The sequence below is a fragment of the Phasianus colchicus genome, chromosome 8 (genome assembly GCF_987193195.1).
Source record: "Phasianus colchicus chromosome 8, bPhaCol1.hap1.1, whole genome shotgun sequence".
NCBI lineage: Eukaryota > Metazoa > Chordata > Aves > Galliformes > Phasianidae > Phasianus > Phasianus colchicus.
Genome location: NC_143443.1, coordinates 27,681,371 through 27,700,558, shown reverse-complemented (window position 1 = coordinate 27,700,558; position 19,188 = coordinate 27,681,371). Strand labels below are relative to the sequence as shown.

The 19,188-nt window shown below is 43.7% G+C and overlaps 1 protein-coding gene across 15 annotated transcripts in view; it reads right to left on the bottom strand.

Moving 5' to 3' along the window:
• The window catches only part of TCF7L2 (transcription factor 7 like 2), a 170,698-nt gene that overhangs the window by 16,528 nt on the left and 134,982 nt on the right, over positions 1 to 19,188 (bottom strand). For 11 of the 15 annotated variants that reach the window (XM_031597458.2, XM_031597463.2, XM_090145510.1 and 8 more), the window contains exons 5-7: positions 9,214 to 9,346; positions 6,963 to 7,065; positions 4,133 to 4,219 (exon numbers count right to left, since the gene is read on the bottom strand). In XM_031597458.2, the coding sequence (XP_031453318.1) occupies positions 4,133 to 4,219; positions 6,963 to 7,065; positions 9,214 to 9,346 (323 nt within the window). The remainder of the gene's footprint in view (positions 1 to 4,132; positions 4,220 to 6,962; positions 7,066 to 9,213; positions 9,347 to 19,188) is intronic. The other 4 variants (XM_031597460.2, XM_031597462.2, XM_031597467.2 and 1 more) reach the window with 1 other exon arrangement.

The following is a 19,188-nucleotide window of genomic DNA, read 5'->3' as shown; positions in this document are numbered from 1 at the left end:
ACACATGGACACAAATCTCCAAATGGACTGTCACAGTGCTTTCACTGCTCCTTGAAAGAATTAGCTGAGGGAGAAGTGAAAGTCTGCAGAAATGCATTGGTGCATGGCAGGTTATAACAGAAGGGAAAGGTGAGCCTGCAAAGAGACCAGTGGACAGGTCTTCTGCCATGGCACTGCCCCACCATCACCAAGACAAAAAGTGGACCTTTATATTGCTTTCTTCTGCTCTCAGTGATATAGCACAAGGACAGAAGGGTATGAGAGTGGGCCTCAACAGGGTCAGACTCACTGCTGTGGAAGGGCTACGAAGTGTCACAAAAGGCTGATTACAAGAGGAGTTAACGTGGATCTGATCAAAAATCAAAAAACACTGAAAAATGAACACTGCCTACATGTTGGGTTGTTGTATCATCAGGATGTTCAAAGGAAGGAAATTCAATAAAATAGAGGAGATTATTCTATCAGTTTATTTTTAATGAAGACTTAGGTATCTCCAGCTAATCAAAAATTGAGGAGAGTGAAGAAAATCTGCTTAAACTGTAAGTTTTCCACAAATTATGGGAGAAATGCTTTCCCACTTGCCATTTAGAAAAAAGAGTGCCTGCTGGAAGATTGACTAGCTGGGGAGGAAGGGCAGCAGAGGGGGAGTCTCCTACGCACACAAGTTGTGTGGAACAAAATGGTGAAACCTCCCCTGACTTCTGCTAGGCTGAGAACCCATCCAGTGAACTCTACCCTTCAGACACGGCCACCTTCCTCAGCAGGCAGCTAGAGCTCAGCAGTCATTTTGGGATGGCAGTTTTTCCAAAGGAAGTTTTGTGTTCATTGCCAGTGACCATTTATTATTGCACACTGAAAATGCTTCTGTCTTGACACAACACTTTCTGTTGGACCTGGACACTCCTTTCAATGTATGGGCTTTACAAATGTGCTCCAAAACCCAAAATGAATCACACCATCCCTTGGACTCCAGTAAGCAGGGAATTAGACTCAAAGCCCAAGTGCTTACTGATTTCCATGTAGACATCCAGTCACACAGCAATAAGAAAGGGGCAAAGCATTAATTTTTAAGTTCCTGGCTGCACTCCAACTTCAGTAATTGCATTCAGCAAAAGTGAGTTTCCTCTGAAATTTCAATTACAACAGGTATTTTCCACTGCCACCACTTAACTGCTGTGCAGCGTTTGCCTGGAATAATTCTGTTCAATTATTTCCTGATTTCCCCCCACATCAGTTGTTTTTTCACAATAGGTCCACTGTTTGCCCATCAGTCAGTTAACCCTGCCTCATTTTGCATTGTGGGTATATTTTAGAGGGGTAATGAAGGATCAGAAGATGTTATAAGTATGTTGAACGCATAAGAAGTGAGTGGGATGTTGTTACAAGAGGAGAAAAGAGTTGTAAGCAGTTAAAACAACCTGAAGACACTACCTTAATAGTTTAAATCATTTATTAAAATCACTATTAGTCACCCATTAACCTTTTATAAACTATTCATAAGCACGCTAACTAATGAACTGTAATTACTTAGCTTTGGGAATATTCTAGGCTAGGAAGCATTATATGCTCCAAAGGTCTACATCATAACAGGCAAATGAGGGAATCCCTTTGAAAGAAAGGCTCGGGAAAACCATGGATAAGGTCTCTGAGAATAGGGTGGTGAGGCTGGGGTCTGCCCTCTCATCACACACTGAGGCTCTGCCCAAAGGGCAGGTCTGTAGGTAGGCACGAGCAGGCTGGGGCACACCAGCCCCATTGCTTGGCCAAGCCGGTGACTAAGGGTAAGGGCTGTCCCACTGCCCAGCACAGGTGCTCCAGCTGATACGGCAGGCGTGAAGAAACATGTATGAGAGCATGGTATGCCCAGAGGGTGTTCCCATCGAGGGGAAACCAAGAGAGAAGTTTCTGGGCTGAAACAAAGGATAAACATCTTAAATCTATTCATCATCCTGTGTGTGTGTGCCTGAGCATCTGTGTGCGTATGGGCACATGTCAAGAGACAAAAAGAAAGGCTGTGTGCATACACACACCCCTCACCTTTGCCTAAGACATCCCCCCATATTTTTTTCTCTAGACAAGTATTCCATGAATTGCAATAAACACCCTAAAAATTCTAAGCAGCTCATTATACACCACCGTCTCCTTTTATGGCTCCAAGCCAGAATATAATGATGAGTCTTAACTTGTTAAGGACAACTAATTTTTTGTTCCTGGCTGTCTCAGGGGCTTCTCTCTTACTCACTCTCACTTTACTTCACTGTTGACATGTTTCTGTTAACTGGATGTCATCTGCCTGCCTTGATTTTATGCACAAGCAGTGGGATGCATTTTTCTGTGCAACAATTCTGCTTTGAGTTGCATTAGATTTGTCATTATTCTCTCATTTTCCCCTTGCACTTGTAACATTTCATCTATTCCTGCCTTATTTTTTGAGCCACGGTGCACCCACATTATGGTTTATACATGATCTTGCTCCCTTTGAAGCCGGCAGATTTCAGAGCCAGCCCTCGTCAGGAGAAGTGCCTGCTACCAATTTAGCAGGCTGAGGGCCCCGAGCTCCAACAACTCAATCTAAAGGGGGTCACAGGGTGGCACAAGCGAGTGTCAGCAAGTGCTGTTTAATTGCCAATCTAGGCTTCTCCATGGTGTTTAAAGTATAATGACCCATCACTTAATTCTGAGAAGTCCTGGCCCTGCTGCTGAATGGAATGAATATCAAAGGATGTGCTAGAACAGGGCAAGGAGCCTACATTTCCTATAACTGCCATAAGTATAATAGACCTCTACTTCTGTCGTCCCATTACCACAATAATGTATTTAATTTGCTGTGTACTCTTTTTAACTAGATACCTTTCATAAAGCCTATCTTGGGAATATAGCCTGCCCCCTCCCACAGCTCCCCCCTCCCCCAAATGACTAGCCTCTCTAATAATAATTAAACTAAATCAAGCTCTACTTTGCCTCACACCATGCCTGCAAGTCTTTTATAGATATTAAAAAAGATTAAACAGAGTGAAGGAATTATTGTTTAAATTTGCAGCTCTCTTTCCAACACAGGATTTTTTTCTCCCCTCCTCTGGGTCCACTAATTTAATTTTATTTTTTTTTAAGTTGGTTTTTCCAGTTGTCTTTCTGTACTTGCTGGAGCAGTGTGAGCAGATTTGAATTTCTGCTTTTACTCTACGTATCTAAAGCACACAGCACAGTACTTCCCCCCCTTCGTTCACTCAGAGCTCTACTTACAGGTTTCCATTGCTTAAGAAGGTGTGCTTTTTTCCCTCATCCCTTTTCCTCCTTAAATCCTCTATATGCCAACCTTCACATATTAGACTGCAGAGATGGAGAGGAAGGGACAGAGAAGGGAAGGGACATGGAACCTTGCTATGTAATTCATGCTAATTTAATTATGTGCCATCATCAAAATGGATTAGCTGTTTCAGCCCATCAGGAAAGTCTAAACCTCCACCGATTTAATTAACCAGACTGAAAATCAGATGAACAGAAAATAAAACTATCATTAGGAGCAATTAGTGATTACTTAAACATAGTGCTGCCAACCAGTTTGTAAATAAAACTAGCAGCCCCTGGAAAATTAGATGGAATTAATTGGAGGTAGGGAGGGGGAGAAACATATACTTCTGAAGCTTTAGAGGGTCAGGCAGGCCCTTTTATGTTGACTGTCAGTGTTTGGAGATTTGGTAGGGAAAACACAGCACAATAACCTTCCTCCTAACCCTGCTTGCAGAGCAGCCCCCCACTCCCCAGTCTCTCCTCTTGCACACAGGCTGCTGCTCTGGGTGATAGCCACTGAGAAAGCAAAAGGTGTCACGACTTCTCCTCCTTGCTTTTTAAAAATCACTTTTTCTCAGCTTTTTCATTTAAACACGGCTTTCCACTACTCCATCTCTCTCTCAGAACAAATTCTTAAAGCCCAATGAGAGCACTAAGACATCCTATTCTCATGAAATTTGAAGATGCTGCTCATGCTCTCCTCCTCCATCCTTCCAAAAAACAAAAGTTTAACGGATGTGCTTTCAGGAATATGTTTCCTAGACGAAATGCCCTCCTCTAGAGAAGACAGCAGGAGGAGTTACGCTTGCTCTCAACTCAGGACCTCAGTATTTGAACTCACCTTGACATGGAAGCATTGACGGTCAGAGCTGTTGGGTAAGGGTGGCGGAAACCCCCTGTCGTGATTGGGTACACTGGCTGACCTTGCCTGGCAAAAAGAAGGAAAAGAGAGAATGAGAGAAAGAAAAAAGGGTTTAAAAAAAAAAAAAAACAAAAAACAAAAAACTTCTCTCTGCGCAGTAAGCTTTATTCTCATTTGATCAGAACAAAAATCTTGGGGATTGTACAGCAAGGATCAAAGGAAAGAAACACAGAACAATTTGAATGCCATAAATCTGATAGGAATGGCTAATTAAATTTTATAACCTCTGCTTATGTCAATAGAGACCCTCTCCCCAAGCTGAAACTAGGTGTTTTGTTGTAATAATTAAAGGCGAAGTCTCGCTTGCTTTAATGGAGCCATCACACTAATTGAGGGCTACACATCCAAAGGAAAACAATAATGAATGTAAATTTATACCAAAATAAAGTACAGTGAATCAAAGGACTTCAGTTGCGCTTTGGGCCTCTTTCGGTATTTAGATCTCGGTGAGAAAACATTAAATTAACAGAGCTTAATTTGTAGCCTTTTGTCAGATTAACAAGTGTTGACAAGAGTTACCGGGGGAGAGTCCCCAAGAAGTATTGTGGGTAACCAATAGACAATCACACCTCATTACAATAATTAAAAAATACAGCAACATGCAAAACAGCATCCTCATGAAAGACGCACAACTTTTTCTGACTGAGATTTGTCTGTGTTGGCTGGTTCTTTTCATCTGTCCTTCAACTATGTCATCTGAACGGGCAGGCTGCGTTCTGGAGGGCTACTATGCTAGAGACATCCATGCTAGCTGAGGGTAGATGGGTTGGGAAGTTGATGGTGAACCATGAGTGGCAACGAGAGGGGAAATAAAAACCTTGAGTCACTTCTCCAAAATTGGCCATACTACTCTCCTAGAACAAGAGTGAACAAGACGATATCATCCCTCAACAAAAGCCATTTGGCTAAGAGCTGTGGGTAGACAAATACACCACGGGTGTTGGCTCGCTATAAACCAGTGGTGATGACCAAGTCTTCCCATGACAAAGATGACCATTATCACCTTCCTGATGAAATTGGCCATGTGTGGCAACATTTCTGTGGGTTTGGAACCACAACATGAGGTTCAAGGAGAACAAACCTGTGTCTGCACACGTAAAACTCTTCGAGATAAGGATGTGCAATAAGGCATAGGTCAATAACAGTGAGAAATTTCTTCTTACTTTCTGTGATCTCTAAAATTACCGACTGGGTATTTATTGAGTATATCGAATGCTGAGGTTTCTGCTCTGCAAACTTGAGCTAAGCAGTTGCAACACAGCTCCGAGCCTGACCTGCCTTTACTTCAGCCAGGCCTTGCAAGTAGGAAAGCAGGAAAAAAAAGAAGCTGACATGGGTTCAAGGTGTCTTACACAAATGTAAATCACCACAAACAAGGTGGAATTTATAATTTTAGAGAGCAACACTCTGGCTTTTTGTTCTGCTCATGCTGTGCTCTTCTGGAGAAACTCAACCTTCTGCAGAGCTGGTGGATGTGCTTCCCCTTCGGTGAGGGAGGGCTTCTAGTCCACGCAAGTGGCACTACCATAAAAGAAGACTTGCAGAGAGGCCACAAGGGGACTGCTGAGGTCTGAGCTCCAGCACACCAGGTATCAGTGCCCCGAGAGGCCAAGGTGTGTGTGCAGCCTCCACTCATCCCAACTCTCCTGTGGGTGTGAATTCTGTTGCCTTAGGGAAGGCAAAATCACAGACAGGTATTTTAGCACAGAAGGCCAAACAACCTCAAGCAGGAACAAGCAATTTCTAGCTTTGAGCAAGTAATTTCTAAAGAAATATGATCTCCCTGATAGTGATAAGGTTGGCTATGTGAGAAAAATAATGATCTTGACCTATAATACAGAGAACCATTGTATACGGCAGCACAAGTGTATTTTATGAGAATTAAAATCAAATATACTGTACATAAGGCCTAGGAAGTGCTTAAATGTGTCACAAACCCATTGCAGAGGTGGTAAGATTTAAAAAAAAAAAAGTAAAAAAAAGTAAGGCTCAGTTATTGGAGGGAACCTTTTGCTCAACAGGGCTGTGCAAGTGGAATATAAAGAGTTGGGAAAACAAAACAAACAAACACACAAACAAAAAAACCAACACACCAAAACAAGCAAAAAACCCAACAACTACTTCCCATGGCTTTTTTTTTCTTAGCCAGTTTTAAAGTAAGCTAATTCCTCTTTCTTGTTTGCAAGAAAATTCCATTCCTTAGATTCCAACTGTCCAACCCTGTCTCAGCAAGGAATGCTGTTCACCAGTTGATGTAAAGCTCTACTGTTTCACAAGAAAAACGAATGGGGCTTTAACAGGGAAAGCCAAAGAAATTTAAACTTTCACATTTATAATGAGGACGGCCCCGTTAAAAAAATGTAAGAAGTCCATTAGATCCACCGTGAACTCCCAGAAAGCCAAACATGAGGGTGTATTAAACAAACAAACGTGGTGTAGTGTAAAGGTACTAACAAGAAAAGAACATTTCTGCAGAACAGCTTAAAAATGCATGCTTCACGAGCCATCAGTCGGTTGAGACAACATGCAAAGCTGTGCTCAGCTGCCTGTGTTTGTTTAAGACCACATGACTTGGTGCGAGTTTTAATTAATTTTTATGAGATGGGTAAATTGATAATCACTCAATAAAGTGGCAGTTGGCAAACAGACTTATCTCAATACGTACACACAGGCACGCACACAAACAATTTTTAACATGAATTTTACACATCAAAAAGAAAATGGAAATTAAAAAAATGGAACTCCTTACTGTGGTACTAACCATCCTAGCGGATGGGGGATTTGTCCTACAGTGCCTGGTGATAGGGGATAATAAGGAGATATGTCTGGAGGATGTGGAGGTCTTGGAATTCCTGTGGAAAAGGAACATAAAGTGAGATTAGTGTTGAGACACTGGAGAAAGTAAACATAAGGTAAAATTATGTTTCTACATCGCTATCTGTTCTTTCTCACTCCAATGCTCGTGACTTTTCTTTGAGTTTTTAAAAGTTGTTTCACAGTCTTATAAATGCCCTCTTGGCATCTTGATAAATGAGTTTCAACCAGAAAAACTGATGCAGTTCTGTCATCTCCTCAAAGATAATTATTTTGTTATTAAAGTGAAGAATGTAGAAGCCTCAGCTACTGTTCTGGTGAGATGATGTGCTAGGTGCTGTCTTCAGTGATCAACAGAACAATCAAGTTTGTGGTTTATTCACTCTCAAACTCTCCAAAAGAGCACAGGCTCTACCCTTACTTTAACTGCATACTCAATAGCAGGGCAATATTCCAAAGCAACCTCCAAAAAGAGTTAGAAAGTTGTTATAATTGCAAATGGTGTTTGCTTTTGAGGCACGTGAAAGACTCTTGGTTTTGCATTCCTAAACTTCTGCAAAACCTAACAGAAGAGCAGAAAAATGAAAGTGATGACAGAGCCTGGAAGTGCTTGGTAAAATGGGGGGCAGAGGCTGAAGGTGTGGTGGGTAGGACAGGGGGACCATCAATTCTCTCTGAAACTGGTGCAACTCCCACTCAGGGAGCAGAAACCAGCTCCAGGTGGAAGCTCAAACCTTAGGATCCTTGCTTTGGAAGCAAGTAGGAGTTACCCAGGGGAGGAGTAAAGGCTACAGGACTGAGTCTTTCAAGTAACAAGTCAGAGCACAATTACATAGCTAAAGCAAAATTAAAACAGAGGACGTTAAAAGGAGGGGGTACCACAATAATGGCTAACAACTATTTTTTTAAGTCACTCGGGAAGCTTTTAATCTCTAAATTAAATCTCCTTGTGTGATATTTTCATGCAGACACTGCTTTTTCTCCATTACAAAAACCAAACAGATTAACTGGGCTTTAACCATCCGGTGAGCTATTTGCACACTTGAAAGAACGTTCACTGAAGAAAAGCAAACAGTCTACAGACGTTAATCATATGTTTTACGATAACCATTTAAAAGCTATTCCCTGTACTACCATAATTTAAATGAGAGGTTGACTATGCTATTCTCTTGCAATACCCAGTGACGACGAGATGGATTCCTTTTAAGCCACGTGAAGTTAGTATTAAGGACAATTAAAAGGGGCCCCCACTGAAGCGTGTGGAGTGAAAAACAGCTAATGCACTGCCTCGTTCAAGGGCTGGAGCTTAAATAAATTATCTGCATATGTTAGGGCAACACAGGGCAATTCTTTTGACAAACTCTGAACACGGATTCAGTTTCAGATGCTCTTTCCAATTAACTAGCTGGCACTTGGATTAACAAAAACAAAACCACTGTCACTAGGAGCTCAGTGCAGCCTGAAGAAAGAAGATTGACGCTGTTTGACTTCTCTGGGCCCTCGGGTTAAACAGGGACTCTTTAAAAGTTAGAATAACATGTAAATTCTATTCTGTAACACCAAAAAATCTAGTCAGGGTTTTACACGTTGCTCTATATTCACGAAGACTGCCCTTCAGGCTGAACTGAGAGTTGGGTAGACTTACATTGGGGAAAAGAGTTGCAAGAAGATAGCTTGAGTTAAGTAGTTAGAGTGGATGAAAATTCAACATTATAGGAGAAAAATGGCTGAACTCCTGACACAGAAACAATGGGATTTGGGGAATTAAAAGAGATTCATTTTGAAACTGGTCATGACCCACCACCTTTAAAATTCCAGCTGCAATTTTGTAAGTGCAGATCACAGAACGTACATGTTTAACTCTCTGGGTCGTGCATGCAAACCAAGCAGTTAGCAGATCTGACTACTGGATGGGGTATCACGATTGCACAGAAACACAACTGCAAACGACCCCACACATGCAAGTCTGGTGGCACTTTGCAGAAGCTTTACGAAAATTCACCCAGTGGGTTTCCTTCTGAAGCCCAATTAGCTTCAAAAGAAACTATTTTGTCCAGATTTTCACATGCATTTGACATTTTACATGCCTCCTTTGGTGCTCCAGCATGGGAAATCCTTCCCTGTAATATGAAGAATGGAGAGATCCACCCACACTCTCTCAAAACCCAAAACTATTTCTCACCTACCTGTTTTTGGATCTACGTCGGCTGGTAAGTGTGGAGGAGGGTTTCCTGGTGTGAAGTGCTCATTGCTGTATGTGATAAGCGGCGTAAGAGGGTGTACATGGTGCGGGTGCTGCACAACTGGCACTTTGTTAGACTGTCAAGAGAGAAAGGTCGATGGCATTAGAGGAAGGCTGCACTCTCCCCACTGCAGCACAAGGCACAACATGCAGCAAACAGAGCACCCAGGATTGCTGTGAGCTCCATGCTCTTCCGGATCCCTTCTTGGTGCCAACCTTGCAGTTTTCCCACCCTCTTGCTTAAAATCTGCTCACACACTTTCCCTGCTCTTGAGTTTCTTTCATCTTTTTGACCTGTCGTGCTCCTGTACGGAACAACAGCGATTCTTTAAAATTTGTCCTTTCTATTTTATAATCTTGTGCTTCACCTCGAAGATGCAGGCAGACTCCTCAGTGAGGGGCTGACAGAGTTCCCCATTTAATTAGCAAGAGACCCGAATGCTCACTGACCTGTAGGTCTTTTCCTTTCCCCTTCCTGTCCTCACTTTCAGTTCTGCATTTTACTGCTCATTGCAAATACTCCAGATAAAAAGCCTTTGTAGTGCAAGAGTATTCCCTTCATCAGCAAGCATTAATCTGACAAGCAATCACCTGCATATTTTATATATATATATTTTGGAGGAGCTGATTAATTATCAATTCATCAGAGAGCGCTAATAAATGAAAACTGGATACTGATGAAATAGGCTACTAAAATATTTATCTATATAAATAATGGCAAAAACACAGATAAAGCCATTGAAATTAAAACTCTTGTGGGGGGAAGAATCACATAGATATCAGGACGTTTTTCTTTTCACATTCCTAGCTCTGAGTGGGGGGAAATATATATCTTTTTCTTCACAACAATAATAATAAAAAAAGAACGAGTCAATGAATGAAAGGAAAAGACAGGCTGAACTGTAACTTACCCTTACAAGATCACAAAGAAAAAATTAAGCTGAAACAAGCGAACTGCTGGACCATTTACTGCGAGTAATCCAATTGCAAAAAACCCTATTCCCCATAGAGGATTTTCACTAAAATCCTACAACAGGGACATTTAACCAGATTAGGTACCAGCAAAGATAAAGAGGCTGGTATTAGATGATGAATGGATTAGAGTCAGGTTTCATTTTAGAATGTGTCTTCATTTCCTTTTATTACTTTAAGTAAGGAACAACTTGCATTAACATCAAGTAAAAGGAATCACATTAAAACAGAGCAGCGAGAGCAGGGCAGCCCCGACAGCGCCGCTGCCATCCGACGCCCACCGCTGCCAGCACAGCACCCCAGTGCTGGAGCCCAGGCACCTCAGCTCTGACCCTCTCAGGTTCTCATAGAAGCCTTTCAGAAGCAATTCAGTTATTTGAGAAACGACGGCAGGATTTACTTTCCTGCAGCCCTTGCAGAGAATGGTTCAGCTCTGTGGCACAGAAAAGCCCACACGAGTCATGGCACTCTGGGCTCAGCAGGCCCTGTGCTGGGTCTGAGGGCAGCTGTAGAGCCATGGGCAGCTCACGGCTGCACAGAGCCAGCCTCATCATCAGAGAAGCCATGTTGACTTAGCCCCTTCTTTCCAGAGGTGCTCTGACCAAAAATCTGCTCTCTTCCAAGCGAACCAGCCCTCAACACTCTGAAAGTACTGAAGAATTTAGCAAGCGTAACAGCACAGCATTGTACATGGCCAAGTGGCTAGCTGAAATTTAGTTTGCAGACAGCAATGTTCTCAACGAGAGGGATTTCTGCTGGCCACAGATTGTTCTTTGGTGGCCAAAGCATGACTGTTGGCTGATGGAGCTCTCTGCTCTCCCAATTACATCTGCACATTGCTGCTAAAAACCTCATCCAGCTCCTGAAGGGCTTTAAAACAGCACAGTGCTCTGTCTTCCACTGAGAGCTTGTTCTCAACTGGAACTTGTTAGTTAAAAACACAAGTAAGGGATAGAAGAACCCCCTAAGGAGGGTTAGGCATAAGCCAAGAAACAAGAAACAATGCTCGAGGAGAACAATAGACTTGCACACCTATATATATATATACATACCATAGAGGGTTACACATATACCATGGGAAACCACTTTTCACTGCTCTGATAAACCAAGACCCCTGCAATTTCTTGCCAAAATGGCATGGCTTTTACATCGTTATGGTTTTACTTAACCCTTTTCACAGAAAAAAAATGGAATGGAAAGGGGAAAATCAATAACAAAAAATCAACAGCCTAGACTTGTCTGCAAAGTTTTTCCCCAGGTAAGTCACTTTTCTTGGACGACTGCCCTGAAGTTGGATGACTCATATAAAGGTAGTAGGTATAAGGGCAGGATACTTCTTAGCAGCTCTGATGGTGCTGGGGCAGAGGTGTGGGGAGAATGTACTGGGGAAAAAATGGGAAATTAACATCTCCATGCTCAAAAATCAGTCAGCAGCTGTATTGCTGCCCTCGGCTTGGATTGCACCCTGTTTTGCAGAGTTTATTACACACTGGGAAAAGGTATTCACTCTGCTCAGAATAGCACACACAACTTGCAAGCTAAGCTAATCATGCACAGTATGATAATGAGCTACTCTTTAAAAGCAGAACTCCTGAAGTTAACTGAGCTTCCTTGGAAAAGAGAAAAAGAAAGGACTAGCTGGGAAAGAGCAGGATTAATCCTGCATATGCATCTTCCTTTGAAGTCAATGGGAGCTCGGCCAGAGAAACAAGTGTGGTCCTAACCCCATCCACTGGCAATGAAAGGTAAACCAGGGAAGAGTCAATAGGAGACACCTATTAGGTGACCTCAGCCACCCAACCCCCTGCAAAAGGCCCTTCTCCAAGGCACATTTGTGAGTACTTCAGGAAGGGCACTTTTAAGCTAAAAGCTGTTGTGAGATGCCGGAATTTCTCTGGCAACTTGAAGAATTCCATTTATGGCTATGTCAGAAAGTGAAAGCAAAGCTGCACAGGGCACATGCAGATTAGCATCAGTGCATGTGATAATAGGACAAGAGTAAGTGGAGATTTCTGGAGAGAAATCTCAGCATCTACAAAGCACCAAGTCATCTGCTGGTAAATCACTTGTCTGCATTGGAAGCTGGGGTCTCATGCGCTAGGTTAGAAGGCATGGTAAAGAATTGCAAAAAAACAACAGAAGTTTGCTTTTCTTGATAACCCCTGCCTGAAGCAAACCAGAGGAAATTGTCCCCATAGGGACCCAACTACTAAATCTCTATATATGAATTTGAAATGCTTTTGGGAGCGCTTAAACACAGATGATTTTAAACAACAATTGAGCCGTGGAATGAAAAAAAAAAAAAAGAAAAAGAAAAAAGAAAAGGTAACAAATTCAACAAATTTTGGACTGATATATGTTAGAGAGGGATTCTGAGATCCATTTAGCCTAAGTTTGATAGGAGCCTCTAGGGAAAAAAAAACAACAACTGAACTTCAGATTTAAACTGCAGGGGATTGTGTGTGTAAATTGCTGTGTATTAGTCTTTGTTGCATGGTAAGGACATTTCATTAACAGGATGAAAGATGCTTCTATGTGTATACAGCCCAATTTAATACACCCCACTGATGAATACTCCCCATTTATTGAAGAAGTTAATACATGCTGTATAAATCAATAGTTCCTAAGTCTCTGAAAGCAACATAAGACTTGAACAAGATGAAACATTGCATTGTTGGGCACACAAAGAGAAAACCACCTTTAAATAGGCAGAGTTTGTAACTGCAGTTTTTGTTTGCAAATTTGTAGCTTGTTTGGCTTTAATAATAAAACATGGTATAAACTCAAGAGAAGAACATGCCAAGGTACCAGAAGCTCTGTCCTCATGGGGGTAATGTGGCATTACTAAAATCTGCAAAAAGCATCCCGTCTCCAAGCAAAGCACCACCCCACCACAGCAGCAATGTTGCCCGACCCTACAGCACTGCCTCTTTCCTCCATCCTCACAGCTCAGGGCAGGGAGAAGCTCCTGCCCTGGAGGACAGTAAGGTCGTGGGGCACCTCTGAAGTGTGCCCCAAGACCCTGCATCCCACATGCTGGGCATCCCTTGCAAGTGGGACCATGGACAGGGGAGATGGATGAGCACTAGTGCCCCAGGCCCCCTCTCCTGCCCCATCACACAGGACCCCAAGCTTGCCATTCACCTTCAAACCTATTAATCACCCTTCACCAAAAACAAATGGAGCTAGAGCTCCGCCTGTCTTTTTTTTTGCTACGTCCTCCTCTTTCCCGTTCCCCCCCCTGGCTTTTCCTTTCCGCTGGAGAAAGATGGGCCCTGAGAGTGCCTTTATGAGCCTAATACAATAAAACAAAAGCAGCACAGAAGAGGGTTTGTCAGCCTTTCCCTCTCCTCCGGGGTGGATGCAGAAGGTCGGAGGTGGTCGTGAATTAGGAGCCCTCCCGGAGCTGTTCCCTGGGCTAGGCAAAGGGTCCCATTCAGTACCAGCTCACATTAAAAATAGGTTTATAACTTGTCTCCCTGTATTTTCCAGATGGTGCTATTGCAGTTATGCTATGGGCAGGGAAATGTTAACAGATGTTCCTGAGCTGCTCCTGCACTGCAGCTCCGAAGATGCTCACAAGAGATTGTCTTTTTTCCCTCTAAGTTGGTCTCTTGCTGGATTTGCCTTGGAATGAACTTTCCTCCTCCCAAAATCTGTAAGTTTCAGAAACATAAGCGACAAGGAGGAGTAAACTCCAAGATATTGTTGAAAATAAAATATTCCATTTCCTGCCAGAGAGACCAGCACCCAAGGGAGAGCATCCAGACCAGCATAAGCACCCCAAACTCCAGCAGGGAGCTACAACCCAGCGGATCTCAGTGCAACCATTTGGGGTCACAGAAAGGCTAAAACCAACCAGACCCACCACTAGATGGGAAGGGATGGGCACTGAGTCACAAACACAAAAATCTGATGCCAGTGAGGAAGCATTCCCTGAAAAAATAAAGATTTTATTTTACCCTGCTCTGTTTATTTTGTAAGGATGTTTTCACACCTGACTAAGCATTTTCTCCTGAAAACTACTTCCCCTTGCCCCATTATGGCTGATACAGTGGCCTGAGCCCTTTCACAGTTTAATGTAGCTGATTTCTGCCTAAGGTCCTGCCCTAAGCTAACTGCCTATTGTAACGGGAGACAAGGACCCCATTGATAATCCCAACTCGCCCTCCTAAGAAAGGCTCATTTTCTTCTTTCACACAAATGATGACAGGAGCACTGACAACCATGTGCTGGGACAATACCCCCCCCCAGACAGAGGCTGACAAAAAACCACCTCCCAGCCCTCCCCTTCAGAAAAAAAAAAAGTGGGGAGCAGCATTCTATATCTTTGTGCTGCCCCTCCCCTTCCCAAGCACAGCACCAGCCTACCTGCTCCAAAAGAGCCGTCAGCTTCCCCCAGAGCTGCTCTCCTGGCGATCCCAAACGTGCATCCAGCCGTTCCGTTCAGGAACGCAGCGTTTGCATTTTCCCTCAGCTCTTCCTACGTGCCCCCTGCACAGCGAGGCACCGAGCCCCTCTGCCAGCCATTCCCCGTGTCCTTCCCAGCCCGGAGCGGATGCTCGGAGGGGAAAGGGGGAAACCTTGGAGATGTTCAGGAAATTTCCACTTAATTTCGCCAAAAGGCAATTATGTGAAATGATCTGGTGACAATTAGCATATGCCAAATCCTCTAGCGTAAAAAGAAAAGAACGGGGGTTTAGCTAATTACCGCCTTGTAGTTTCCAAGCAGGAGAATTAAAAACATTAGCAGTAAAACGTTATTAAGTGCTCTCACACTTTTCTTGCAAAACAGGTGTGGGCTGTAATCTTACTGCTACTGTATTTTGGAGGATTTTTTTCCCTTTTTTATTTATTTTTATTTTTAAGAAAAATAAACAGGGTCTCGATACAAGCACAATGCTGCATCCTTGGAACCACACAGTTTTATGGGGACAGCAGGTCAGCCCCAGATAAACACCTATTTAGACACAGCTATACATTCTGACATCCCCCAGTATCACTTTTAATTACATTTACGTCTGATTTTACCTGGCCATTCCGTCACTGCTTTATTGATATAGAGAATGCTGCATCCATCCTGGCTCTGGGTGCGTGCTCGTACTTCCCCAGGTGTACCCTATGCATGGAGGCTGAAAACCGCTGGGCAGCATCCCAGCGGCTCAGAATTACAGCTGATGGGATCAACAGGTGAACCACTCCATGGGGGTGGGCAGCGCTGGGACTTTGCGTTCCAGGCACCGAGGGGCAAAGGGTGAGTTCTTCTGCTATGCAGGGAGATACAGCACTCCTTTTCACCATCGGACAAACATCCCGTGATTTCTTTGTAATTAACTAAAGTATAGTTAATTACTAGGCAGATATTATCTCTTTTCTAGCAAGCAAAGCTTCCTTCATGTATAACAAGGAAAGGAGCGGAGCGGTGGCATATATCTGATTAAAGCCAAAAAAACATTCTTTCCCGAAGCAGTACCACTAAAATGTGTCAACAGAAACACGGAGCAAAGCGACTGATGAAAGCTGAACGGGTGCTCAGGTGATGGTCCTGAACAGCACTGGGGGAGAGATGCTGAGCAACAGTGCACGCACCGAGATTCAGAAAAGGTGGGAAGAAGGAAAAAGGAATTTAAGCAAAAGACTGATTGCATAATTGCCATCAGAGACCTCATTTTTAATGCGCTTTGTATGGATACCTATTAATGCAATTTTACTTGCTACCTAGCAGTCTGTAAAATGCCATGTTATGAACAGCTTTGCTTCTTGCATGTAAATCACAGATTTCAGCACCACACAGCCGTGCACCGCAGAAGAAAGAGCCCACTGATTTCATTAGGGTATCTCTGATTTCTGTCTCCAGCAAGAACTTGAATGTGAGGTTGTTACAAAACTGCAAGAAATGAAGAAAAATTGCCATGCATGCCTACCCCCACCAGCACTGGGCTATTTCAGCAACAGCAGCGTTATTAAAAAACTAACATGCACATACATGCCTCGAGAGAGGATGCCAAGTTTTCAGTGCAGCCTCTAAAAATGCAGTGCTCACAAATTATTGCAGAAGGTGCTCAATACCTCGACACAACATATGTAGTAAACGTATATTGAATACTTTACAAAATAACAAAGCTCTAAAAATGTTTTCATTTTTAAACGTGCTCAAAACATCACTCATCCACCACAAAAATACTGAGCAGCTAAATTAACAGTCCAGACCAATTATTTCTCAAAAAAAGTTCTCTGAAAACATGATGCTGAACGCGCCTCAGAATTGACACACCTTGCCTGTATTTTGGAAGGGAAGGGACAGGTGCACCCTGCACCCCAAGGTCTTCTGCCCTACATCTCAGCAAAAAGAATTCCTGTAAAGGTAGAGAGCTGCTTACGGGCTCCCGTCCCCACTCATGTAAGGCTGCATCCTCAGCAGCATGCAGGGAGAAAGAAACATCTCAATAACTGTCAGTTCAGATTTTAATTGTTATAAATTTCTACAGGATTTTATCACCTCTATGCTTTATACAAGAAAAGGCAAATAAATCAGCTCAGCATCCCAGGAAAGGCAGCACCAAAGTGCTCCCGGGTCGAGGGACCCCATAAGCAAGCCTGGCAGGGCTGGAAAAGCCAACATCAGGAAGCTGAAGGCTCTCACAGAACCTCCAGTTTGAGCGAGATGCTCTCGGAGATCATTCAGCCAATCTTTGTGCTCTGTGTATCAGTATGGGCAGAGGACAGCACTGGCTGTCGGGTTGGGTTACTTCCTGTAATTAGGATGAAAAAAAAAAAAAAGTCTGGCGGACTTCTGGTAACGAACACAGAAGCACCGTGTCAGGACAGACATTAACTGGGATTTATCAAAATTCAGTAGTATTTCTCATGTTCTTTGTCGCTGAGTGGAATCATCTTTATGCAGCGCCCCTGAAATTTTCATCTTTACAGCTGAGCTTCATGATGAATTCAGAAAATGGAATGGGATGTCAACCAAGCACAGGATCAAACCACTCAATTAAAAATTACTATATACAATTTTCATTAATTTCCCCCAAAGAAACAAAAACAATCTCGTTTTGTGTACACCAGGAGCGAGACCACATCCATTCCAAAGACCCTTCGCTGTACCACATGTGCCCTGCCACAAACCAACTTTTTCTCCTAAAACAACAATTTTACCTTCATGGTTTCAGAGTTAAGGAAATATCGCACTGAACTGCGGAAAGCTTTGAAGTGGCCCCCTCCGCCCCAAAGGAGAAAGAGGAAAGAAAGAGAGTGATGTCATGTTCCCTGCGTGGCTGTATCACTGCGTGCGGAACACACAGATGATACACGCGCTCCCTTCACCCTCGCTGTTAAGCATTGTTCCCCATCTATAAATCAGAACCTGAAACCTGACACACACGGGGCTCTGAGCCCCCCCTCCGCACACACCCTGATCCCACCCTGCGAGCGTGAGAGGATTTCTTCCCCCCGTCCAAAAAACCAAAGCCAAAAAAAAAAAAAAAAAAAAAAAAAGAAATCGGGTGGAGGAAGGAGAAAAGAGGAGGAGTGCAACAACTCTGCCCCGCTGCACCATTGTGCTGAGACAAAACCCCACTCGCTTCCCGCGACCACTGGAAAATTAAAGTGCCATCGAAAAGTCATGCTTCCCCCTCCTAAAAACAGTGATTACCATAAAATAAATAAACAACAACAGCACGGCTAACAAAGGTCGCAGCCAGGGATTCTCGCCTGTTTCTCCCCCACTTTTTCTTTTCTTTTTTTTATTCCATATGCAACGAAAGAGAGAGAGGGAGAGAGGGGGAGAGAGGGAACGGAGTCGCATAAGAAGTTCAATGGTCAAGACGGAAAGCGCGCACGCAGCAAGTGCTACTCACCCAGCAATTCAAATTGAGATGCCAGCAGCCCAACTGCTGGAAGAGAGAGAGCCCAGAGGCAAGCGCTCCTCCTTTCCCACTCAAATCTTCCATTCCCACTAAAATTGCATCCCTCGGGTACATAACAGCTTTGTCTTTCCTTCTCTTAACCTCAAAAACTTTGTTTCTTTACTGTCTGGATGCCAATTGTGCCGGCTTTGTATTATTTTCCTTGCAGCTTTTCTCTCTCTCTCTTTTTCTTTCCCCGCTCACTCCCCCCCCCTTCTTTCACTTAAAGTACTGAAAAAGCTGTCTTAAAAGATCAAGATGTCTCCAGTATTTTGGCCTGGTGTTTTCTGAATGCTCCAAATCCACTGTCATGTTGGCCGTGAGAAGTGTCTTATTTCTAAATCGCCTGCCGCAGTTAGCGAAGTTATGGAAGCTCTTCTCTTCCCCAGTATATCACCTTACCATCCTTCCAGGGAGCGGGGAAAAGCCTTCCCCCCCACCCCCCATGCAGGTATGTCTGCTCAGAAGAGCAAAAAAAGCAGTTACCTTGGAAATCAGTGACAATGCCACTGCAGCCCAGGCTGCACAGGTGCTGCAGAGCGCGGCAAGGATGCGGCCGGGAGGGAGCGTGACCAGCTCAGTGCTGCAGCCGCTGTACTGTGATGCTGTCAAACCCCTCTAAACAAATTTCTTAGGGGAAGAGCTGTAAGAGGGAAGAGTATTTTCGCAGCATTGTAACCCAGGGGTGACATTTGGCAGACCTTTATCATCAGCTCTGGTCTCAAACCCCCCCCGATCCCCCCCATCTTTTCCTCTTCAGGAGTATTTAATATTTCTGCTAACTGCTGACCCCACTGTCAGAGGAACTTTGGGATCGCTGTGCCTGGCGATTGTATTTCCCTGGGGGACAGCACACAGGGATGCCCTGAGCACGGCCAAGCCAAGTGGGGCTGCAGCCGGGCACAACTGAACCACAGCATCCCAGCTGCATCCCTTACCTATCCTTCCTTGGCACAAAGTTGTCAAGAAGTCACCCTACAACGCAAGGAGGTTTGAGAAGCAGGGCCCCACTCTCCCCTGCCAGGTGGGATGGGCAA